This window comes from Salmo salar, chromosome ssa22 (genome assembly GCF_905237065.1).
Source record: "Salmo salar chromosome ssa22, Ssal_v3.1, whole genome shotgun sequence".
NCBI classification, from domain to species: Eukaryota; Metazoa; Chordata; class Actinopteri; order Salmoniformes; family Salmonidae; genus Salmo; species Salmo salar.
Window position 1 is genome coordinate 33504669 of NC_059463.1, and position 27001 is coordinate 33531669.

A 27001-nucleotide genomic window follows, 5' to 3' on the forward strand; every position below is an offset into this window, starting at 1 on the left:
GTTATTGTATTGTAAAGCAAAATGCACAGTAGCTTCCCAATGAGAATGGGAGGGGGTTGAAGGTTGGTGGGGAGAGAGGAGGGGGTCGATGTCGTGAAGGGGGGGGGGACGCTAGTGACTGTGTGTCGGAGGGGCTATCCGCTTTAGCTATATAGCACATATCAACCATGCACGACAAAAGAAGCTGATTTGAAGCTCCAAAAGGAAAAAGCCAATAAAAAGCAAAGGACTTCCTTTGGTAGCAGGGCAGTGTTTTAACAGGGGAGAGGTGGATAAGGAAACAGGCTTTAATATCTTATTTCTTAAACATGTCTCTATGATTTCGTGGTTTCGTTCGTTGTATGTGTGGGGTTAGGAACAAAACTAAGGCAATACTTGGAATTGTCGTAAACTAAGTTCTTCCACTGTAAACCGTAAAACATGAGCTCCTATTTCGTGAACCCTCTCTTTTCCACGTGCAAAGGCAGTGAAACGTTGGAACCAACTTACTACGACTGCAGGTTCCCTCAAGGCGTCACCGGGAGACACGCGCTGGTGTACGGTGCGGGAGCGGCGGCGACGGGATTTCAGCACCCGCCCCATCACGTCCAAGACTTCTTTCACCATAGGACGCCGGCGATCTCCACACCAGGCTACCAGCAGAATCAATGCGCCTTGGCTTGCCATGGAGATGGCACTACATTTTATGGATACGAAGCTCTTCCAAAACAAACGCTTTTTGGTACCCAACAAGAGGCAAGCGTGGCGCTATACCCAGACTGTAAATCGTCAAATGGCACTAACCTCGGAGAAGGACAAGGCCACCTAAATCAAAACCAGTCTCCTAGTCTCATGTTTCCATGGATGAGACCGCACGGTTAGTAGGCTACTTGTTTATATGTGCATTAGTGCAAGTATAAAGGCTCTAACATTATAAGCCTGGGCTACAGTTAGGCTTCTTGTGTGGTAATTTTGTTGTAGTTTTCATGGCATGTAGACTACATCCGGTAACATATTATAACGTTTTCGGAGCTTCACTTATCACAGTAGAACTTCGTCACGTAACCGTGGCATAATGATTCGCTCTCATCAGATCTTAGCTACTTTGATTACAGGCGTATAAATACCAGTAGATCGGCATCAGTGCTGTGCCATTAATGGCGGCTCCGTTGATCGCTAGTAGATGAGAAAATAAGCGGAGATTAATAACAACGGTAAAAACGAATTCAGTGAAAGTTGACCAGAAGCACTTGGCATGGCGTTTATCTTCACACACATCCGGACAGCTATCCAAGGGTAGAGGGTATGTATAGTCAAACACACACACACACACACACACACACACACACACACACACACACACACACACACACACACACACACACACACACACACACACACACACACACACACACACACACACACACACACGCACACACACAAAATCTCAAACAATGTATCTTATATTTCAAAAACAATAGTGAACCAGACACAGTCTTGCTACATTTCCTGCTTAATTGTAAGTTCTATTTCCATTCTATAGCCCCCGGAAGACGGAGTGGCCGACAGACCTATAGTCGATACCAAACACTGGAGTTGGAGAAGGAATTTCTATTCAACCCTTACCTCACCCGTAAGCGTCGGATCGAGGTGTCTCACGCTTTAGGGCTGACGGAGCGGCAGGTGAAGATTTGGTTCCAAAACCGACGGATGAAGTGGAAAAAGGAGAACATCAAGGACCAATTTCCGTATCAAAGAGTAGAGACGGAGAACGAGGGTAATGGTGATGGAGATGGTGAGGGCGAGGGAGAGGGAGAGGGCGATGATGAAGGCAATGATGATGGTGAAGGAGAAGAGGGAGACAAAAAGGAAACGGGAGAGGAAGAGGAGGCGAAAGAGTGATTTTTATTGCTCTTTCTTTTTATGGTTATATGGCTTAAAAGTTGAAATATGGTCCTGGGAGAAGGAGATCACATTTTATCTCCACCGTTGTATTGAGTCAACAAGATGAGAGAAAAATAACTGTTCTGCATTCCAGCAAATGTCTCTCTCTATGAGGATAATAACTACTAATCATGTTTAGCTTATACAGTCTCTAAACGCTGCAAAGGTTCTCATAACATAAAGACCTAAAGCACTTGCAAATCATATTGTTACGCATATGTCCATATCACAGAATGCACAAGAGGATAGGATGGCTGGAAATGTTTAAATGTTCCATCAATGTTGTCATTCGAGGAGAAGGGTTCATTATTAATACAAATTCTTTGTACTTTTTTTTCCTCGAGTATTTTTTGTGTGGATTTGTGTGTGTGTATTGGGATGATGGGAGTTTTATTTTATTTTATTCATAAATGCCAATTCCAAAGGTGGGGAAAGGGATGGCAGTTGGCCCAGTGGTTAAGATATTTCATGTTGTTCTGTCTCAAATTTCAATCTATACGCCTATTATTTTCACAAATATAGGCCTACTATTGTGTATTGTAATGAGCCTATATTTTGTAAACATTATGAGCGCTGTCTGAGATTTTGATCGCCAATGCTCCGGGCCTATTCAATCCGATAACAAAACAAATCGGAAATTCGACATATGTAGAATATTTCTTGATTCTTGACCTAATTCTGAAAAATGTAAGATTCTAGAAGGCAGCAATGTTATTTTGACGTGATTATTAGCCTATATTGGTTTTAATAGACGGGGAACTCTTTACTACCTAAGTAGATCTAGATGCACTTGGAGGTGATGTTAAAATCTACCAAGAAAACGGTTTTGTCATTAGCAATGTTATATCTATACATTCTCACTGAAGGGACACGCCAGTGCAATGATAGGCCTATAACACATTATATTGCATTTGATTGCACGATACTTATGGTGTTACTTGTTGCGATATAGTAGGCCTATATTGATCTTCGAAACAAATGTCTCTGCGCCATACTACCTAGCCAGCTAAAGGACGATGTAACAAAAATTGGTGTCCCAACAACTTCAACTGCCTTAAGTAATGCACATGTATTTAACCAATATGTTATAATTGAACAAAGAATTGTACTTCAGCTTTTAAATACCATTAGCCTATAATATTGTGCTGATGCAATAGACTCGTTTTTTATTGCACTGAATATGACCTCTGTATGTCTTCGTATTTCTTATTGTATGAATCAGCTTGATTTCTTATGTTTAAAGTTAAAGGAGGGGATGTTGGTTGCGAGTGCACACACACTTGATTGGCATAAACATGTTGAAATAAATGGCAAAAAATCGGAATTTCTCTTCCTCATTCTTGATACCATTTCGCAATTTCTCTGAACTGCAATAGACCAAAATACACACACACACACACACACACACACACACACACACACACACACACACACACACACACACACACACACACACACACACACACACACACACACACACACACACACACACACACACACACAAAACAAATTAGGTAGGCAATCCAAACATCTAATTATGTCTGTTTTGTAATTTTATGTTTACCTAATAACATCAATGAATTCTAAGTACATTTAATCACATTATCTTACACCCAAACAAAATGACATTATAGAAAATATTTTTTATCATGACTTGTTTTCAGTCAGACCAATGGATGAAGGAATGGATACGCCTGTATTGATAGTGGTTCATAGACATTTTTAGTTTTGAGACACAAACGCCTGCAACGTAGTTTATATTTGATAAAGGGAAATATATATATTTCCCTTTATATATATATAAGGAGTTATTTTACCAATAAGCAGAGTGGTTTTATGATGTAGAAGCTCCCCCTTAGCTAAACTATTTCGTAGGCCTACACTTCGAGCCTACAAATCTGCGATATCCATTTGAGTACTTAATTTATTATATTTATTTTACCTTTATTTAACTAGGCAAGTTAGTTACGAACAAATTCTTATTTACAATGACGTCCTAACCAGGGGCGAAAATCTGATATCAACTTTGGAGGGGACAATTACATGAAATTTTCTCAAGAGCAATTCCTGAGGGGGACACCAAAAGTAGTGCTGTAACACATAGCCTACATTGTAATATGGTAAATGTATATTGAGCAACCAAAGAAATAAGGTGTTTGCCGTACTCCTAACTACCGGTACCCAAAACGACACAACTAATCACAACAGCAATACCATTGCCTTTAACAAATCTTAGTTCAGTCACCAGTTTAAGTTGAGAGTGGGGGTATCCATGGCATTTTCCAATTATGTTCCTATTTTACAAGTTAAAAAAAATTGAGAACCTTTCATAATGTTGCCAAACAAAGACTCAACAAACTTACCTGAGACTCCCTGTCTCTGCCAGTCTGTCCCTGCATATCTGTCCCCAACTCTGCTGTCTGTGTGCCATCTGTTGCCTGCTCTGCCTAATGAAATCATTGTGAAACATTTCCATTAGAATTTCATTTCTTTCTTATGAACATTTTATCAACTAGTCTTTGAGATATTAGGCTACTAGGGTTCTTACTATGCGTTTTGGTGTATTGAAAAATACTCTGATGTCCGTCTTTTATTTTTCTGCCATTTTTCTACCTGGCTGGCTGGCTGGCTACACACACACACAGTGTGTAGGTTATTTACAGTAGGAGATGGGCTTCTATCATCTTCTATCATTCTATTTGGGCTTCGATCTAAAAGGTAGCTAGCAAATGTGAAACGAATTAAAATGACAAGAGTTGACAGCTGTATGAGTTCACCATTTACACAACATATGCTGCAACCTTTTGTAATTTTAATAGTTTGTTTCATATTGGCTGGCTTCCAACAATAGCTGAATTTGCAAAGCTAGCGAGCACCAATTCAGTTTCAGTGGTGTTTGCTATAATCTTTGCTACCCGGGTTAAATAAAGGTGAAATAAAATAAATAAATAAAAGTTCCCTTGCGAAAATTTAGCTTTTGCAACGAGACCATTAAATATATTTAAGACAATGGTAGAAGAGAGTGAAGTTCTGTTCAGTTTGGACTTCAGTTTATCGCTAACCTTATCACAGGGACTTTGAAGCACTAACTTACATCATCTGCATGCTGATCTTGGAATAAATTGACGATAGCAAAGATTCTATCTTTGACGACGCCACATAAATGGAATAGGTACTAGCTAGCTTAATAGCTAATATTTGCGCGCTAGCTCTGCATATTCAGCTAGTGTGTGTGCGCGATTGACTGGATTAACCTCACGTCAGTTACGTTCATTGAGTGCCTTTCAGACAGTAGATACGACCCCTCTGTTACCTTGCCAACTAAGGAACTGGCAGTGGATCAAACCATTGTGAGGAAAAGGGTGGGGGGGGTCGCAATCTTTTGAAACTTAAAAGCGCGCTATTAAGTGTCTATAATCAGCACAATTGCTTTCATTGCGTATTATTAATATTATTTAAATTACATAGTTATGTTTCAGTGATATATTGGGGGGGGTCGTGTCCCCCCCGTCCCCCCCGGGATTTCCGCCCCTGGTCCTAATCCGGCCAAACCTTCCCCTAACCCGGACGACGCTGGAACAATTGTGCGCCAACCTATGGGACTCCCAATCACGGCCTGTTGTGATACAGCCCGGTATCGAACCAGGGTCTGTAGGGACGCCTCTAGCACTAAGCAGTGCCTTAGACCGCTGCGCAACTCATACTTCCAAGCTACCTTATAGGTGCCCAAAATACAGTATAAATGATTGTACATGTTAGTGTGTGAGTGTGAGTGTGAGTGTGAGTGTGTGTGTGTGTGTGTGTGTGTGTGCCGGAGGCAGTTATATTCTTGTTTAAGACCCGCCTATACCAGAAGTTAGTGACTTCCACATTCAACCGCATTGGCTACCTTGCTGTATGTTTACAAAACATTTCAAATACCCTCTACCCTTGGGTAGCTGTCTGGATATATGGGAAGATAAAGGCCATGCTATGTTTTGGACGTCAAAAGTCTGTATACTCTACCTCTTCAACACATACTGTATGTGCACCACTATACGGTATAGAGGTATAAAATCACTAAATAGCTTAGTTATATCTGAGATAACCTCAATTATCTCAATTATAAGAACGACGGTCGAGTAGTATATTATACTATTTGGCCTACAAGACAAGATAAATTGTATTGTTGCCAAGTCAGTTGTTACACACTATATTAGTACTGTTTGACATTCTTTTTCAAGTTGTTATTTGCCCAGTAACAAAAATGCAATCCAACATGTATTTTTATTATGGAAAGAGAAACAGGTGTGTAGGCTTCTATGTGCATCTTTAATCTCTTGTAGTGAATACGTTATTATGCAACGATTAGAGTACCCTACAGTGCCTTCAGTATTCACACCCTTGGCTTTTTCCACATTTTGTTATGTTACAGCCTCATTAAATATACTTTTTTTACTGGCCTACACACAATACCCCATCATGTCAAAGTGGAATTATGTTTTCGAAATTTTTACAAATAAATGAAAAATAAAAAGTTGAAATATCATGAGTCAATAAGTGCTCATACTAAGCCTAAATGAGTTCAGTTGCATGGACTCACTCGGTGTGCAATACAAGTGTTTAACATTATTTTTTAATGACTACCTGTACCCCACACATACAATTATCTGTTAGGTCCAGTCCCTCAGTTGAGTAGTGATTTTCAAACACAGATTCAACCACAAACACCAGGGAGGTTTTCCAATGATTCGCAAACAAGGGCATCTAGTGGTCAATGTGTATAAATCAAATAAATACAGACATTGAATATCCCTTTGAGCATGGTGAAGTTATTGCACTTGGTTTATTAATACAGGCGTCCTTCCGAACACAGATGCCAGAGGAAGGAAACCGCTCAGGGATTTCACCAGGAGGCCAATGTTGACTTTAAAAAAGTTACAGAGTTTAAGGGCTGTGATAGGAGAAAACTGAGAATGGATCAACAACATTGTAGTTACTCCACGATACTAACCTAACTGACAGAGTGAAAAGAAGAATAAAAATATTCCAAAACATCCATCATATTTGCAACAAGGCAATAAAGTAATACTGCATAAAATATGGCAAAGTAATACATTTTTTGTCTTGAATAAAAAACATTATGTTTGGGGCAAATCCAATACAACACATTACTGAGTATCACTTTACATATTTTCAAGAATAGTGGTGGCTGCATCATATTATGGGTATGCTTGTAATTATTAAGGACTGGGAAGTTTTTCCGGATAAAAAAAACTGAAGGGAGCTAAGCACAAATAAAATTGTAGAGAAAAACCTGGTTCAGTCTGCTTTCCACCAGAAACTGGGAGATGAATTCACCTTTCAGCAGGACAATAACCTACAACACAAGGCCAAATCTACACTGGAGTTGCTTACCAAGAAGACATTGAATATTCCTGAGTCATGGTTTTGACTTAATTTGACTGGAATTTAAAAAAACATATTTTACCTTTATTTAACTAGGCAAGTCAGTTAAGAACAAATTCTTATTTACAATGACAGCCTAGGAACAGTGGGTTAACTGCCTTGTTCAGGGGCAGAACAACAGATTTTTACCTTGGCAGCTCTAATCTATGGCAAGGCCTGGAAATGGTTGTCTAGCAATGATCAACAACCAATTTGACAGAGATTGAAGAATGTTGAAAATAATAATGAGCAAATGTGACACAATCCAGGTGTGGAAAGCTGGTAGACACTTACGCAAAAAGACTCACAGCTGTAATCACTGCCGAAGGTGCTTCTACAAAGTAGTGAATCAGGGGTGTGAATACTTATGTAAATGAGATATTTCTGTTTTTCATTCTCAATACATTTTTGCCAAAAACATGTTTTCAGTTTGTCATTATGGTGTATTGTGTGTGGATGGTCGAGAATTAGTTTTATTTAATCCATTTCGAATTCAAGCTGTAACACAACAAAATGTCGAATAAGTCAAGAGGTATGCATACTTTCTGAAGGAACTGTACAAGATGTTTGCGATGTGTTACTCTGGGTTACTTAAATTCAATCAAATCATACTCAGAGTAGACGATGTAAGAAATCATATGCACATAGGCCTATTACAGTCTGCAGGTTACAGGAAATAAGAAAGGTTTATATTTAAATGTTAAGTCCTTTGAGGCCTATCGGTCCTGTCTAACATTTTCCTGAAACCTTTTAGGGATCTGTTATTTTATGGAGGCTAACCCTTAAAATAAGATGACCAAATATATTCGTAACAAGCACAGTGTGGCAATTGGAATATGGTGCATATCCTATGCATATTTTACACCACACAGGCCTAGCCTAGACTCAAAATATTTTTTTAAACCATCTCTTGGAATAAAATAAAAAATGCCACATATAGCCTGCATTAGGTCTACGTAACACGACTACAAACAACTCAAGAACAGCTTGTACAATGAGAAATCTGTGTTAAAGATATCCCGAGTGGCGCAGCGGTCTAAGGCACTGCATTTCAGTGCTTAGAGGCGTCACTACAGAACCTGGTTCGATTGCAGGCTGTATCACAACCGGCCGTGATTGAGAGTCCCATAGGGCAGCGCACAATTGGCCCAGTGTCGTTAGGTTTTGGCCTTCATTGTAAATAAGAATTTATTCTTAACTGACTTGTTTAGTTAAATCAAGGTAAAATACAAAAAATATCCTTAACATGTACATTTACAGAATAAAACTCACCTTGTCAATCAATTCCGCCACACTCAGATGTTCAGATGCCTTCTTACCTACACTGGGCCCCTTATAGTAAAACTCTCTTGACTTGAATGTCTCCGGCTAGATTTAGCCAATTCTATAAGCTGTTTACTGCCGAAATTCCGGAAGTTTTCTGTACAGTGACAATTGTCTGTGAGCATTGTCTACCCGTCTCCCTTTGTACTTTATATTGTCATGAGGGGAGACCACTTCCGTAATAAGGTCGTAACCACCTGTAAACTTTATGGACGGCAAATAAACTCGACAGTGTCTCTGTGTTCTGACACACTATAGCCCTCAAGCTCAACTTTGGACCCCGAAGCCAGTTCCACTGCATTTTTTCATTGTTCCCCTCTAATCACAGAACGATTTAGACATGGGACACCAGGTGGGTGAAATTAATTATCAGTTAGAACAGAAAACCAGCAGGCTCCGAACCTCATAGTGTAAGAGTTGAATACCCCTGCGCTAGTATACTGGTGCTTTCAGTGCAGGCCTCCACAAACAATACGATTGTCTGGTTTTCTCTTCTTTGACCAGTTGTTTAAAGAGGAAAACCTAATACACAGCCATATGGACAATTAAGTCTCATATTTGTTCTTTCAAAACTTTAATTATTAGATAGCCCAACTTTAATGTATTTTACCGACTTATTTAAAGTGTACTTAAAGTGTATAGGCTACATATTCAATTGCTAGAAATGTTGCAATGTTAAAAGGAAATGTAGTAGGCGTACACGCTACAATGTAAAGAATTCATAGAATTGAAAAATAAATCGAGGCTCAACTCTCTAGGTATAGGCTATCCATTATTGTGTTAATTGTAAACAAAGATGGCCAATCTTGAGTTATCCTCCTAATTAATTGTGCACACCAAGAATGTTCTCCATTATGGCGGACATTTTTTTCCAATAACTAAAATGCATTTCCAATATTACCTCAATATTTCAGTAGAAAGAGGAATATGCATCATGTGAAGGTGGCATGCACCTTTATTCCGCTGTAGGCAAGTGATCACCCTCATTACATCGCTTAATAATAACAGGTCTCCCTTTCTTGCAGTCAAATGACCTTGTGGCCTCATTTGTGGAATGTTATTCATATTTTTCATAATTTCATAATGAATAAAAAACTAAAATAATTAAACAGACGAAAATCCGTGTTTCTATGTCAAACAGTTTTTTATAAAAACATTTTCAGTCTTCTGTGATGTATATACAGTGTAATATTGGGATGCATACAAAAACAATGTATACATTTCAACTCTATACATGGTACAGGTGTCTTCTTCTTTTTAAGCCCATGATTATGTGTGTGAGGTGTATACTTTTGTTTCAAAGTAGATTTTTGTTCAAGACTCCAGCCACCCTAGTCATAGACTTTTCACTCTACTAGCGCACGGCAAACGGTCCCGAAAAAAGGCTTCTTAACAGCTTCTACCCCCAAGCCATAAGACTCCTGAACAGCTAATCAAAGGGCTACCCAGACCCCTCTTTTACGCTGGTGCTACTCTCTGTTAATTATCTATGCATAGTCACTTTAACTCTACCTACATGTACATATTACCTCAATTACCTCGACTAGCCTGTGCCCCTGCACATTGACTCTGTACCGGTACCCCCTGTATATAGCCTCGCTACTGTTGTTTTACTGCTGCTCTTTAATTATTTGTTACTTTTATTTTCTATTTTCTACTTAACATTTGTTTTCTTCTTAAAACTTCTTAGAGCATTGTTGGTTAAGGGTTTGTAAGTATGCATTTCACTGTAAGGTCTACACCTGTTGTATTCAGCACATGTGACAAATAACATTTGATATGATTTCTTTAAGACTACCAAGAAACACTCTGTGTGACCCTGATTTAGCGAACTACAGTAAAAGGTTAACAATATGCAGAATAAAACTGTTCATTTGTACAGAGGATGAGTTTATTTTTCAATCCATGGTGCAACATGATTCTCCCTCACAGTGCAGTCAAAAACATGATTTTCCTGTGTTTTATAAATATAGGATTGTTAAACATTTAAAACTGTTCTTTTGTACAGAGGATAAGTTTATTTTTCAATCCATGGTGCAACATGTTTCTCCCTCACAGTGCAGTCAAAAACATGATTTTCCTGTGTTTTATAAATATAGGATTGTTAAACATTTACCTGCCAACAGTACTTAGCACCTCTGAACAGAGTGTCAGCAGTCAATCTCTTTTGTGTTCACACAGCAAAGATCTTGGAAGTCATCAGCCACTTCTTAAAATAGTCCAAACCACAAGGAGGCAGTAGCGTTGTTTGTTAATGCATATCTGTGCGTATTGCTTATGGTCTAGATTTCAAGCTATCTGCTTTAATGTTGCTGTTTTGTAGAAAGCTTTGTTGATACTAGCCAGATGGCCACAGCTAGTTAACTACCTAGTAAGAAGACAAAGAAACTATTTAATTCACTCGCCATAATCCCATACTGCCAGTGCCAGCCCATAGACAAATGTTTAGCTAGCTAGCAAACGTTAGCATATTCACTAGCACAACATAACTAGCTAGCTAGCTAGCTAAGGACACTGCACTAACTTGGCACCTAACACAGGCAGCTGTTTCATGGAAACTAACTAATCCATTGTGATTTAATAATAATGTCAATAGGAAGTATTTAGTGTTGTGTACATTGTGTCTGTGCACTTAGCTAGCTACCATCCCATAGCCTACATTGCATATGACGTGTCACTGGCTCATCCATGGGTGTATGGAGAAAACGCCCTCTTTATCCTTTTTTGGGGGGCTCCCCCAAGTGGGGGTTTGTGCTCTCCAATTGGCTCAAAGTCAAGTTGGTGGCCACTGACAAGCATTGTGTTGGTTCGTCACTAATGTGTCTGCACGTAGCAAGTACTGCTTTTGTTCTAGAAAGAGAAGGAACAGCCTCCCCACTGTGATAAGTACCTATCGGCAGTTTATCGGCAGTGAGATTCTCGGTGTGTTTCATGTTTTAGCGCTGTTTGAAATGACCGCCTGAAATTTCAGCCTGTTTTGGTGGGATGGAGTTTGTCCTTCCATGGTGACATCACCATGCTGTAAATTAGTTAATAGACCAATAAGAAAGATAGTTCCAAACCTCTCTGCCAGTAACAGCAAGTTTTAAACAGCAAGTATTAAACAGCTGCATTGGACCTTTACGAGCATATCATAGCCTATTACAATGTGCTCACATAGCCAACAACATGTAGAGAATGAAGGCAGGAATGAATACCAGGGCGGTCTCACATTAATAAGCAAACTATGCTGTCATCAGAATTATTTTAAAATGGTATACAGACAATCTGACAATGTACTCAATAGGATTTTAATCAAATCAATTAGGCTATTTCTATTGGCAGAGTTAGACAATCTAATCCTGTCGTCAAATCAATTGATAACATGAATGTGTCTCTGTCTTGTTTTCATGTAAACATAGGTCTAAAACATGTTTTATAGATATATTTTATCTCTGATCTCCATCATGTACAGAATGAGCTGCTGCTGCTGACCTGGGGTGAAGGTACAGCATGCGCGCGCACATGTTTGGTGACGCTATGTTTACCCGCATGACTGCGCATGTGGAGGAGTGGTTGGTGCATCTGCTGGATACATCCGCCGTGTAAATGCTGTATTACGCCCTGACTAAAATGTAGGTTATGTGACTGATGTTTTCAGATGCAGAAGCAAAGAAAAACAGAACAATATTTATCGATGGACATGTAAGTTGGCATATAGGACTATACAATTGCGTAAAGGGAGGCACATCAGTATGGAACGAATAAGCAAATTAAGTAGACTAGCTTTCATCGACACATACTGAATGAGATGTGAGTTTCTGGAGTTGTTGACCTTATTCCATAGATAGTGAAGTGTCCTTATGCAAAATGAAAGATATAGAGAATGGGTCGGCCAGGCAGGAAGGAGGCGCAACGCATTCCTGGTTGTTTAGTGGGACATTTTCAGCTGAGTAATAAAACTTTACGACTGAATCGGAAATTGGATTGGCTGTAACTTGACATGTGACTCTCTCTCCATGAACAACTTTATACTGTTGTCTCCCCCTGATTACTATCTTTCTCAATCGGTACACGACCTGGCCGTTTAAGCGACAGCATTTTTCGCGTTCTATACAGAAATGTGCCTTATTTTGCAGCACACCTACATGTTTGCCATTCCATTTGACTGCTTCTCCTTCTCCCCTCCCTCTCTCGCTTTGTGTCTCTCCGTCCCTATCCAGTGCTCCCCCTCACTCTCTCTCTCTCTCTCTCTCTCTCTCTCTCTCTCTCTCTCTTCCCCTTGCGCGCTCATCGCTGTTAAATCAGAAGTGGAACCTGAGTAGATTACTCGGATTCAGGTTGTGGATTGTCATACTTCAGAACCTGAATATCTTTCATTTCGTTTTACAGCGTTGAACGGAATACAAGCGACATATTGGATATTAACAAGTTGGGTTCCTCGGTCTCCTTGGTTTCCCTCCAGCGCTGGTAACCGCTGGACCAGTGGATGTACGTCACTGTAGCAGCAAGGAGAACGTGGGTAAGTTTGTGTTTCTGCGTTCCGTATTGGTTTAAAATTAATCGAATGGTCTGTGGCCTTTGGATGTATTTAAATATGTAACATATATTTTGCTTAACGGGGGAAAAATGCAGAAGTTAACCAAATCATGCATCTAATGTATACTTGTATTGCCACTGTAGGTCTATGGTCTATGGACATCATGTTTTCCCCTGATATAGGTATAACTATTGTAGAGTTAGTAGACCTGTTTGCGTAAACATCAAATGCACAAAATAAAGGTATAGTGTATATATTATTGTTTAGTAATAAGCTACACACTCTGCCATTGTAATAAAATAATTGATCGTCTAAAGGCTTTATCTTGTTAATATTGGTTAGTGCAGGTAAATTGCCTTTTTAGGACCTGAGCCTGTGTTTGTAAATGTTAGTAATAGGCCAAGCTATATATTCTGCAATTCATCTACAAGTGGGACTGGGAAACTATTCCTGATATTAGTAGTAGCTCGCGGTAACCCACGTGAGCAATCATTTTGATTGTGACAGAAAAAGAGGGCCTGTGTGCATCACCTGGACTAGCTTGTAGCAGCGCTTCTTGTACCAGACCATAGAAAGTAACTGGTACCTGTGGGCTATAGAACCTGCTGGTTGGTGCATTGATGCCTGGTATTATTTACTGTAATGGTTCCGATAGAATTTGAGCTATTTCATTTATTTAACTCTTGAATTGTACGCGCATTAAATATCGAGTGTGATAGGTTATGATACCCTGGTGTGATTCAGGAATTGGGTTTTCTCAGTTAGTCTCCAGTCAAGCATTCGATGTTAAAAAAGGGAACATCTATTTCCTTACTACCAGGCCTAGGTTATTGTTTTGCCTTTAATGTTTAGGACCGATGTCTCTGTGTGGCAATATATTGCGATGGGCCAAGCTGTAGCCTTTCTTATAAACCTTACAATAATATTATGTAGGCTGCTCCACATGCGTAAATCAAAGACCCAATGTTCAGTTAGTTACTTATCTGAACCATAATGCAACATGAGCAGGCAAAACAAAGTTAGTATTGATGGTTGGTTGTGCTGACGGTTGTGGTGGTGTCATCATCATAACATTGTGCAAGTATTCGTTTTGTTTATTGAACTGGTACACTAATGTATAATGTGTATAATCTACATAGCAGCCTGTACACTAATGTGTATTGTGTATAATGTACATATATATATAGAAATACACACTTAGTCATCATGGATCACCAACGCAAAACACTTTAGTTACACAATGGATAGCCTCACGCTTCGAACACACCGACGGTGTTTTGTGGAAAATAATACGCAACATCATCTGGATATGTATGAAACAAAAGTTCAAAATTCACCTTCTGCTATAATTTCTGTCAAGCGGTCTACTCATACAGTTTGACGCATACGTTCGATAAATCCAATGTATGCACCACACCGAACGCACTGCAACTTCCCCTGCAACACAATGCTGCAAGGCAAACGCTGCTTTTCATTGGAAATGAATCTAATTCTGGTGTAACAAAATGCAATGACACTGGCGGTTTGTTCGAAGCGTAAATCAATAACGCATCACAGCAATATAAAATCAAACGTGTTTTTGTCATGCACAGCATTTGGCAATAGCCTATAAATTCAGGATCAAACTTTGATTACCTCTGTTCCCACACCTAATATGTATTACAGTGAACACTGCCATCTAGTGTTAGATCGCAGCACCTCAAAATCCTGTCACTGCCAATACTACTGTGTGATCGATAATGCGAGAACATACATACATACATACATACATACATACATACATACATACATACATACATACATACATACATACATACATACATACATACATACATACATACATACATACATACATACATACATACATACAGTAGGTCTATGTCAGTAGGGTGTGTTCAGTCACATTGGTTTTACCTAATTCAATGTTAGCTTTGACACAATATAGGACAAAATAACAACATTATGTTGTTTGGATAGCCCACATTAAGCTGCACGCGGTGTTGTTCGTAATGCTCCATACATATATTGTGTGTCATTAGTAGGGCCTATTGTAAAGATTCACTGTTAGGAACCTATATGACACGTGGGAAAAACCGTGTGACTACACTGCAGCAACCAACAACCCAATGGCTTTACCGTACTAAAGTGCCATTCCTCGCCAACATTGAGGATTTTACACTTCTTTCTATTGAAGATGTATTATTATTATTATTATTATTATAACTTCTGTTGTTGCTGCTTTCTCAGTTCTCTACAGTGAGAGCCAGGTGTCGCTTGGCTTTGTTTGGGATTTACATTTTATGGATGCTTAGTGAAGTGAGGAAACTATTTGTAGGTGAACATCTATCATCACAAAAGGCTTGACATGCATGCCTGGCCTGTAGTGAATGTAATCATAGACAACAGATGTGTAGGCCTATAGCCTACGTGTGAATAGTCTACTAGACTACAACATTTCATAAACATTCTAGCTACTCAAGCTCAATATGAAAAATGAAAATCAAGTACAACATTAAGACTAAATATTTATTCGAGTCAGCAAATTTCATGCCACGATAACATTCTGGACAGAACCTGTGCGTAATATTTGGTTGAAACCCAAAACGCTCCACCTAAAATGCACGGGCCTACTAGAAAAACCATAGATTTTCTCTAGGCGCACTCTGTCTATGCTGTGGTTGTTTTCATATCAGTTTAATGTTCATTTATTTTGCTGTAAAAGCAGGTAGGTGGTTGCAGGAGGAAGTGAACTGGTAATGCGCTTGTCTTGTCACCTTCACTGGCACCTAATCAGGACATTTCTAAAAACTGCTGAGGGTTTTAGAGAATGGCATAGGGTAAAGTCACTTTTAAAAGCTTTATACGTACAGGTATAGGCCTTCGATATGTTGCTTTATTTGGTGATACAAATCTTTGAAACTACAAAAAAAAAGTGGTTCAAAGTATTTAGAGATTATTGGGGACATCGCAACTGTAGGCCTGAATCTCTTTGGTAGGCGATTGTCCCTAAAATTCTGAAGGCTATTTTGCACATTCTGCTATTGTGCGTTATTAAACTGTTAGAAATATTCGGAATAATTATGTTCTATAATAATAAGAATATGAAAGTGCATTGAAACAAAAGCCTTATCGTTATAATGTGAGAGAGACTATTGTAGCCAAGTTATGTGATCATTTTGGACAGCTGCTTTTCTTAATTTATTTTAAATAGCCTACGTTTAGGGTTGTTTTGCCCATATAAGATAATATTGTAATTTAATGATGGTTTTATATAATATTTCATCTTAGACCAGTAATATTGAATATAACCTATAACCCTGATACCATAATTGTTATTATTAGTGTAGTATAGTTATTTACTAACCTATTCTCTTCGTGCTACTGGCGCATAAGACAGAGTTAGAGTTGCAATAGTTTGTTTTAGAATGCATCATTTTGCTACCCTTGTATGCTTCTAAGGCTTTGTTAGACTTTCTGTGTCTGCCATAGAACACCATTTTAACTTTATCAGGACGACATGGTTTTAGTCCGATTTGTTTTTTGTCTGGTTCAAATGTTAGCATATAGGCCAGTACCTGCAGACCTCAAGACCTCCAAAGGTTATAAGTGACCAGTTGTTTTTGCGTGCAAATGCCAGACTGTCTTCCACAAAGGGTGCAATAAAACACTTCCCCATACACTTCCACTTCTATAGTACAATAAAACCACTCTCTACCTCTCCCCCAACCCAATTCACGTTTCCTTCACAGATAGCGCATCAACAACATATGTTTTACGCGAGGAATAAGAAGCACTATTAAAGAGATAGATATAGGTTACTCAACGTGTATAGTCTAATATTGTGTGTATGGGGGGGGGGTCAATTAATACATGTATTAATGATCTAAAGTTGCATGACAAACAAGGCTTACAGAGATAAAAGGTTCCATGTAAGTTCTCTATTCAATTTACAGAAAGGCTCACCGATAACATCCCACTGCATTCCAACTGCTGCGTTTGTCATATGGCCCGCATTAAAGCAATAACCTTTTAAAAGCGTTCGATTTAGAGATCAAAGGCTGTTTGGGGAACACCACGTTTCTATCCGACAACTTCTGCCACACCCGTGAGCTCATTAGTTCGATTAAACTGAGTGCTGAACTTTTATTTGGAAGGCAGAGTAGGATTGATTAGGCTATGTGGATATCAATCGAAATGATCAAACTTGTCATAAAAGTCGGTTTTATCTTTCCCATGTTACTCCAAAAATAATAGTCTACCAGTGTCTAGTCATACAAATAACGTTAGATAGACCTACGTAGATAGACAAAACGCCACAGACACATTTGAAACACATATTAAATATGTTTAGTGGATATTTGAAAATCAAGATGTTAGCTATATTCTTTTTTCATTCTTTATTTTGTATTGCATTGTTCTACAATAGACCTATTCCGACAATGATTAATAGTTTCCATCTCCACACTGGCTTAGCTATTTCATCAACAAATGATCAAACTATTACAGTTACAACCCTCTAATGTTGCACTGCAATACTGTAACGTAGCCTAGCAATAACTGTTGCGCTCTTGCTGTTGCATTTTATGCTGTAAGGTTTAGGCCTGTAGCCTTCTTTTTAGTAATACACGTTTTTTTAAAGGCACCACTAAACGTCTTTAATTAAAGTGTATTCTCTTTCCATGCTCTAACGCTAAAGCCTTCCATTCACTAGTGCATTTAATGTATTTGTATGGGCGAGGATTTCACACACGCGGATACACACAGTGCATGCAGTAGAAGAGTATAGACTAGAATCCGTCATTTGTCTGGTTTTATGACTTCTGCGGCTTACACAGGCATTAAGACATTCTTTCGCTGTAAAACTACCATAAAACCCCCTCTTTCTGCCGAAAGAATTATCACTGAACAAAGGGGTAACGCAGCTAAAAGCCTCGTGTCCCAATATAAGACTTTTCTTACCTCTTCGAATACGTTTCTCGAATTTTGTGCACCGGGTCTAATCTAATTCTTATAAAACGTTGCCTATATCGGGCAACCTCACACGCTATCAAATGTAGCCTAGACCTAGACTTAATATTTCCTATGTAGCCTAGACTTAATGTAGCCTAGACTTAATATTTCCCTACACACATCAGAAAGATGGGTATTTACCTAGCTATGCAGATTCTCGCTTTGGTTAACCACACTGTAATAGCTAGGTTGGTGACAATGTGTGTTCCTTTGGGGATGGAAATGCCCCAAAAGACATGCCCGTCTATCCACAACAATATATACATAACTTATTTTTATGGCTAGCATTAGCAATAAGAGGCCTCTCTTGCCATAAGCAACAGTGAACCCTTTGCATTTTCGTGTCATTCCAACTCTAATGAGAAAATAAGGTGTGTGTGTGTGTGTGTGTGTGTGTGTGTGTGTGTGTGTGTGTGTGTGTGTGTGTGTGTGTGTGTGTGTGTGTGTGTGTGTGTGTGTGTGTGTGTGTGAAGTGTGTGTGTCGCACACTCCTGTGTTCAGTTTTCCTGCCAGCCTGTAGCCCTCAAACAAACCTGTGTTAGGACTTATTTTATGTCAAACTGGATTAACTCAATACTTCCTATTTGGAAGTATTAGATCATTGTGTTATGGGCCTTCATATTATCAGTACATCAACATTCAGTCCATTCATATTAGGCTAAAGCATTATCTAAAAGCATATCTATCTATTTGTTGTTATTATAAATAATATAATTAAAAGTCACCCAAACACGTTTTCTTGACTCTATTTTAACAATTGGATTAGGCCCGCCTAATCCTTTTTTTTCAACATAAATCATGCTTTTTAATCCGTTTAGAAACTATGTAACTCACACCGAAGAAAAACATATTCTATCGATTTAAGAGGGCAATATTGTCAAGCTTTTTCGAACTGAATAATTCGATCACACTGTATTGCGGTTATAAACCCTAATCATATTTTCTCAACCGCGAGGGGTATGGAAACATAACTCCCGTTCTTCTTTAATGTCCAATCTTTTTTTTTTAATTACAAGAGACTGGACTCAAGTTAAATCATTTAAATAGAGCATGCTTGTCTAGCGTTGGCATCTATTTCTCTCAATAATTAAATTCCACATTTAGGCTAATTCATTATTGTGAATGTTTATTGCTAAAGGCCTATCTGATTTAATTCATCCACACACTGAATCTTCTTTATACCTTTGTGAACAGGAGTGTTATTATGTTGCTATGGGATAGTACTGTACAACAAAGAATTTGCGTTACAGGAGCAGATTGGCAAGAGGTGACGTGTGTGTGTGTGTGTGTGTGTGTGTGTGCGCGTGTGCGTGTGTGTACGTGCGTGCGTGCGCGTAAATGCTCCCTATGTATGTAGTCCTTATGGGTGTATGTGCACGCGCATGTGTGCATGTGTTAGCTTGCGATGGCGTGTGTGCGCGCGCATATGCGAGAGTAGTTTCGACTGAGATTTTTTTTAAATTAAGTTACTTTTTCTCCCTCAGTCCCTCTACTCCCTGCTTTTTATTGGAGGAAATTTGGTCAGCTGACATTGTCATCTTGTCCATCCTAGAGTGAGGCTTTAGCGACAACATTCGGCGGTGCCTTGTATCTTTATTGGCGTCCAGAAATACATTATAAAGAAATCATACAGCGTGCCTGTATTAAAAGATAGACTGACAGTGAAAAAAAGAGAGTGACTTAATGAGTGTGAGAGAGGGAGAGGGAGAGAATAAAGAGAGAGCTTAGATTGAAAGGGAGGGAGGGAAAGGGAAAGAGAGGGAGCAAGGGAGAGAGGGAGGTATGAATTCTTATTTCGCAAACCCGTCGCTCTCATGCCATTTAGCTGGTGGTCAAGAGGTTTTACCAAACGTGGCCCTAAACTCAACTACCTATGAACCAGTTCGACACTTCTCCTCCTACGGAACCGCTGTGGCCCAAAACCGGATATATTCCTCGCCTTTCTATTCCCCCCAAGACAACGTTGTATTCGGCTCGACCAGGGGACCGTACGAGTATGGATCCAACGTGTTTTACCAAGACAAGGACGTGCTGCCCAGCTGTAGGCAGAGCACTTTGGGACAAGGTTCACAAAGCTCGCTCGCGCAGGATTACCCGTCTGATCCAGGCAGGAACGGCTCACAGGAACAAAAGGGGAACATTCAGATCTACCCGTGGATGCAGCGGATGAACTCTCATAGCGGTGAGTAGGCCTATTACAAACTCCTAGAGATGAATTAAACGAGCTGGTCCGTTTTACGACTGGGGAAGCTACTTTTTATCACCCCATAAACCATTACTACAGCAGCACCCTGTCGCATGCAATAAAGGCCTTTTATCTTCCTAGGAAAAAGTCTCAGTCACAGTCCATCCCCATGTCCCTCAAAACAAAATAGTTTATATATTTTAAGCTAATCCTTTTGTCACCCATATTAAAGAGTTCACGGTATTTAAAGACGAATAACCTATAATCTCTTCAAATATCACTCAGTGGACTGGGTTCCCCTGATAGCGGAAGTGTGTGTGTGTGTGTGTGTGTGCGTGTGTGTGTGTGTGTGTGTGTGTGTGTGTGTGTGTGTGTGTGTGTGTGTGTGTGTGTGTGTGTGTGTGTGTGTGTGTGTGTGTGTGTGTGTGTGTGTGTTGCGTCAGTATGTACCACCACTGCTGTTGATTATTTAGATAATTGCATGTAAGAACTGACACGATTAGGCCTACACATCGATTCTTTCCGTGTTTTTTTGTGATTATGTGTGCGCGTGTGTTCGGCTAGTGACATTGCATATCCTACGTAAAAAGATTGATTATGCCTGATTATGATAATTCAAAATTGTGTTTCCATTCAGGAGTTGGATACGGTTCTGACAGACGAAGAGGACGCCAAATTTACTCCCGATACCAAACTCTAGAACTCGAAAAGGAATTCCATTTCAACCGCTACTTGACGAGACGCAGACGTATCGAAATCGCCAATGCACTATGTCTCTCGGAACGTCAGATAAAAATCTGGTTCCAGAATCGCCGGATGAAATGGAAAAAGGAAAGCAATCTAACTTCCACTCTCGCCGAAAGTGGTTCGGCAGGGGCAAGTCAAGACACAGGAAAAGAGGACACAAAAGAGGCGACAGAAGAGAAGAAAGAATGAACGACTTCATATTTTAGCCTATTATATGCATCAATCCGCCGTGATGTGAGAATAACTTAACTACCTAACAAGTACCTATCAACTATTTTTTGGCACAATAAAAACACTAGTGTATTCAAAGATATGGCTGCGTTAAATTCAATGTGGATGCAAGATATCTTCAGACGTCAATGTTTGCCTTTTTCATTTTATTCTGTATTGATATGAACTTTTCACGGTGACCACAGAATTTCTTTCCTTACTTGACATTCCCTCATATAGCCTACCCAGACTGTGTGTAACGCGAAGACGTTCATTATTGTATTTTCATAAATGTGGTTTGACAACGATGCAAAACACATGGTTCTCAGATGTCTGTACACCTATGACGAATATGTTTTTCCAAAAAGAATTGTCAAAAGAATATGTGAATGAAACTACAAGCGTTACATCCACTTGTGTAACTTATTGATGTTTTTTGGTTTTGCTGTTCTGTTGTACGAAAAAACTATGCTGAATAATAACGACCCACACTACCTAAATCGTTTATACGTTTGTATATATATGTGTATCTGTTATACATGCCTTAGCCCTGTGAGAGCATTTGTGTGCAACCCGCAACTTTTTTGTAGTAAGTAGGCCCACTTTATTTATGTTTAGATATGTACCAGTGGCCCACTTTATTTATGTTTAGATATGTACCAGTAGCCTACATTATTTATGTTTAGATATGTACCAGAAGCCTACATTATTTATGTTTAGATATGTACCAGTAGCCTACATTATTTATGTTTAGATATGTACCAGTAGCCTACATTATTTATGTTTAGATATGTACCAGTAGCCTACATTATTTATGTTTATATATGTACCAGTAGCCTACATTATTTATGTTTAGATATGTACCAGTAGCCTACATGATTTATGTTTAGATATGTACCAGTAGCCTACATTATTTATGTTTAGATATGTACCAGTAGCCTACATGATTTATGTTTAGATATGTACCAGTAGCCTACATGATTTATGTTTAGATATGTACCAGTAGCCTACATGATTTATGTTTAGATATGTACCAGTAGTCTACATTATTTATGTTTAGATATGTACCAGTAGCCTACATTGAGTATGTGGTCAAATAATAACTGACCGGTGTGGCTTAGATTGTAGCGTTAGATGAAAATCTAAAATCTAAAACTAAACAATAACAGTGATGTATGACATTTACGTCGTCATATTTAATAAAACTGTTAATAAAAAAGTTGTCCATGTCTTTGCGCCCACCATACCCAGTTAGTCTCGTTCTCAAACAGCAGCATTATAGCCCTCCATGCAGGTTAAATGTGTACACATGTCATTGTTCAAGTTTTTTATTCGTCATATAATAGACCCAAAGCCAGCTACCCTTATATGTTTTATTGACGTTCTTTTTTTAATTCAAAGCTTTGCCACTTAAAATAAATGAATATTCTGTGGCTCTCTGATATTTGTCTGTGGCTCTCTGATATTTGTCTGTGGCTCTCTGATATTTGTCTGTGGCTCTTTCATATTTGTCTGTGGCTCTCTGTGGTAGGGCTCACTGAGAAGTTAAAGCAATTCAATTTACCCACATTTTTTCAAAGCCATGCAGTGAACTCTTTGAATAGGCTAGTCATTTCAAATAGCTACAGAAATATTGGAAAATGTGGATGGGGAGAGGAGAGGAAACGCAAATCACACACAATTCAATAGAAAATCACTGTCTGTGAGGCCTATCTAATTTCCTAGTCTGAAGAGACTTCCATTTCATCTTTCACTGTATGGTTTAAGGTTGTGATTCGTGTTATTAGGTAGACCTATATGTAACGTAATACCAAGCATAATACTAAAAGTCCTTCTTCTCAGTCACACACAAGCCATTTAAAACCATTGCCAGCCGATGTTACCGTTGTTTACGGAGGACATTCTGTTTGCCTTTGTCTTTTCAGATAAACCTGTGATGCAACTTCAATAAAAAGAACTTGGGGTTTCATTTACTCTTATGAGAATTATTATGTTGGCATTATCATAATGTTGGCATTATCATTCTAAGAGTCGTTGTAGGCTATACAATTACTCAAACTTATGCACGACTATTTGGATTTCTGCCATACCTGCCATATCGAGAAACGTGTTGCTAGTGATCAGTCAAGCCATTTAGAAAACAATTCCAGATACAATTCAATATAAAACATATAGCCAAAGTGAAAAAAAGGCGAACTTACAGTATAGTGACCCAAAAAAGTAAGCTCAAGTATTGCTAGTACGGTGACTGCATAACAGAAGGCCAAAGTCATATCCCATAGTAACTGATTGTTTAGCCTTCTGTTATTATCATTATTATTATTAGCAGTTTATGGTGGGAAAACAATTAAAGAAAAACTTCTGACAATTGCGCGTAAAGCTGTGGTCAGACATTATGTAGCCTGACAATTCTATTATAAAGGAGGTTGAAAATTGACCTTGTATTGTTTGGAGACCGACTGCCTGCTCTACGCTACACTTTTACGGCTGATTTTAAAACTATAGAGCAATTTTACTATTGTTGATTATGGTGGTAATCAATTAGCTGGTCTGCAAGATTAGGCCATCAATGCAGTTCTATCCTACAAAATAACAATATTCTATGTGCGCGCATGCCTCGATGCGCATAACTGTGTAGTTGTTGCCAGGTAGATCAAGACATAGTGTGGCAGAGAGGAGAAGGTGCCCTATGCCCTTGTGTGTTTTATGCTCTTATCCGTCCCTGGCACCAGGTGACGCTCTCCGCCTTCCGTCCAGCCCTGCACCGCCAGTGCCCCAGCAGGGTCCCCGATGCCCGGATATCAGGCGTTTCTCCTATTGCCATTAATAAGCTCCAAATGTGATCTAGCCAAATTTATGACTGGCCGATACGAGCACGTGATTCTTTTTAGACGTCCCATATTTGGGCAATGGATAAAAAAATAAAAAAATCCCCCACCTATAAATCGTTGTCATTTTTAGGATAAAACCCCATGAACTTCAAAAGAGCTACAAATCAAACGCAAACGCAATAACAATACTACACCGTTATAATTGCTATCTGTACATATTTTACAATTATCGCGTTATGTCAAAACTTTAATGCAATAATTTAGTCAGTATAAATGCTTCCATTTCGTTTCCTTAGCGTTTTCTCTTGAAATGAGCTCTTACGTAGCCAACTCGTTGTTTAAGCAAACTCACGATGCGTCAACTTTCGCTGTGCACAACCATGGCTACGGATCTAACCCCGAACTCAACGTGTCCGGCTACAGTGGTTATGGAGGGCATGATCACCGCGGGTCATTTGCGTCCCCACGGTCCTCGAGTTCCATTGGCATGGGAGAGATGAACGCTGCGCTGCGTGGCAATCCTGGCGACCTTACACCACGGCCAGAGTCTTCCACAGGAGACTCTACCCAGAGACACCTCATGAACGAGCAGACAAGCGGCCAGGGATCTTTAAATCTGGGACTGTATCGTCGAAAACCCGTGACGGACTCCGATTTGAGCGAAATGCCCATCCGCAAGACACAAACAGGAGAGATCAAAGTCGGAACTTTGCAACCCGTCCAGCCAGTAACACTAGCAAACCATTCGACTCAGCCACAAACCAGCGAGCAGCAACCACAAATATATCCCTGGATGACTAAACTACACATGGGTCACGGTAAAGTTTGATGTTTCTTTTCGCTTTATTTTATACAGAAGGGAAAGTGTCCCTCTCACCCTCTCACCCTCTCTCCTCCATGTGTTCTATCTTTTTTACCCTCTTGAGTCCATTCACAGTTTTTCTTCTATGAGTTTTATAGGCCGTATTCGTAAATAATAAAACTCGCAGTCATAAATTGTATGACAAAGGCATCAATTGCTCGTAAAACTGTCCTGTCACAACGAAGAGGCGATCTGCGTCCAAATTTATGACAGGGTAATTGGATAAGGGAGACACAAGTCTCTGCAAACCCTCAACAAACAATGTGTGCGTTCTATATTTAGAACCAAAACAACGTAGTATGATAAACATGATCCTTATTTTGAGGATATTTGAACTGAAGAGTGAGATTGTGGATTTCACTGTATACGCTTTAACTGAACGTTTCTAATGTAATAAAATATGTATATAGGCTACTGGCCTTGGTAAGTTATTTTTTGTTATACAACAGTAGGCTACTTCAGAGGGAGAAAGGATATTTCTGTAACCGTAACGACTCTTGCCCTTGTTTTAGTTATTGTTTAAAAAAACAATTTTCATTATAATTACAATACTATTATTAGTCATAGGCCTAATAGTAATACAATCACTGTAGTTTCATTGAGTAAACCCGAATGGCCACATTTTGATAACTCATACAGCTCTATATTGATGATCATTCATCCAGCCATCCAGCTATCCTTACGTTCATTAGGCCATACAGTAACTTTAAAACTTTAAAGTAATCTATTGACATGGTGATATAGTCACAGAATAGTGACTTACAGGCTGTGTTTTGCTATTCATTCGTATCTATTTGTAAACTACAAGTCATTGCATGTCCATTGACAAGTTAAGGTATATTTTAAGTGATAATGTTTACTCTGTTTTTATATGAATATTCACATTTCCAGTGCGGTCACACATTTTCTCTCAATTACACCACAGAGGCTGACGGAAAAAGGTCAAGGACGAGTTACACGCGCTACCAAACTCTGGAGTTGGAGAAAGAGTTCCATTTCAACCGGTATCTGACGCGTCGTAGGCGCATCGAGATCGCGCATACGCTCTGTCTGAATGAGAGGCAGATCAAAATCTGGTTCCAGAACCGACGAATGAAGTGGAAGAAGGACTCAAAGCTTAAAATGAAAGAGTCCATCTAAAACAGCGGGGCATTTTCAAACGATATCAACGTTTCTGTTTGAGATGACATTCAAAGACTCTCATCACCACCCGTTTCCAAACCGTGACTTTTGTGATGCGATGTTTCAGTGTGATAATAATGAACATTCTTCGATTATGGATGTGATGATGTAATATACCTGTCATTTGTTTGAATATTGTACTGTTTTATTTTATACCTTGGAATATGAACTTGTGCAACAGAGTCCTATAGAACTTGTGAGAATGTAAACGCTTGAAATAGATTAATTATAGAAAATGTTACTTTAATCATTTTAACGTTTCATCCCTTCCCCTCTTTTTCCTTCAATTGTTTTCAAGTTGAAAGTTATTGATATTATCTTATTCCTACAGTACTATCACCATTGTTTTCTCCGTGTGAGTTTTCTATTAATTTATATTAAACACAACCATGAAAGGTAAATTCATTGTAGTTAGCCTACTCTTCAAACTTATTGTATATTTCTGTTCTGTTTGTGTTTTTTTATTTTTTATTTATCAGGCCCGTTTAAACAACCAGGGATCTTAAGCTGTAACAGACAGATTTTAGTCAATTGCGGGGACTATATCATTCTCAATGACGATATTGTATTTGAAATATTCCACGTAAAATTGTTGATTTTGGCAACAGTGTCGTGAGAACAGTGAGATACTCGTACAATCTAAATAGTTTCGATAAAACATTAAACCTTATTATACATTTCGTAGTTAACATTTATACTGTGATTGGTTTCCTCATATGAAAGGTATATTGTAATACACAACTTGCCAGTCGGCAGGAGATTCATATTTGGGGGAATTTGGC

General features: G+C 39.0%; 3 protein-coding genes and 1 long non-coding RNA gene across 7 annotated transcripts in view; all 4 read left to right on the forward strand.

Moving 5' to 3' along the window:
• The window catches only part of LOC106583297 (uncharacterized), a 70145-nt gene that overhangs the window by 16999 nt on the left and 26145 nt on the right, over window positions 1–27001 (forward strand). For 2 of the 4 annotated variants that reach the window (XR_006761402.1, XR_001323469.2), the window contains exon 1: window positions 12374–13174. This is a non-coding gene — a long non-coding RNA (uncharacterized lncRNA). The other 2 variants (XR_006761400.1, XR_006761401.1) reach the window with 2 other exon arrangements.
• On the forward strand, window positions 421–1881 carry hoxc8 (homeobox C8). Its single transcript, NM_001139547.1, has 2 exons — window positions 421–856; window positions 1523–1881. The coding sequence occupies exons 1-2, from the start codon at window positions 421–423 to the stop codon at window positions 1879–1881; spliced, it is 795 nt and encodes a 264-aa protein (NP_001133019.1).
• On the forward strand, window positions 19985–21403 carry hoxc6 (homeobox C6). The gene is given in 2 exon segments (NM_001141622.1): window positions 19985–20384; window positions 21025–21403. Coding segments are annotated over 2 exon segments (699 nt in total). The 3' UTR covers window positions 21324–21403.
• hoxc5 (homeobox C5) lies at window positions 24486–26257 on the forward strand. Its single transcript, NM_001139548.1, has 2 exons — window positions 24486–24993; window positions 25963–26257. Exons 1-2 carry the CDS (start codon window positions 24486–24488, stop codon window positions 26175–26177), a joined length of 723 nt encoding a protein of 240 aa, NP_001133020.1. The 3' UTR covers window positions 26178–26257.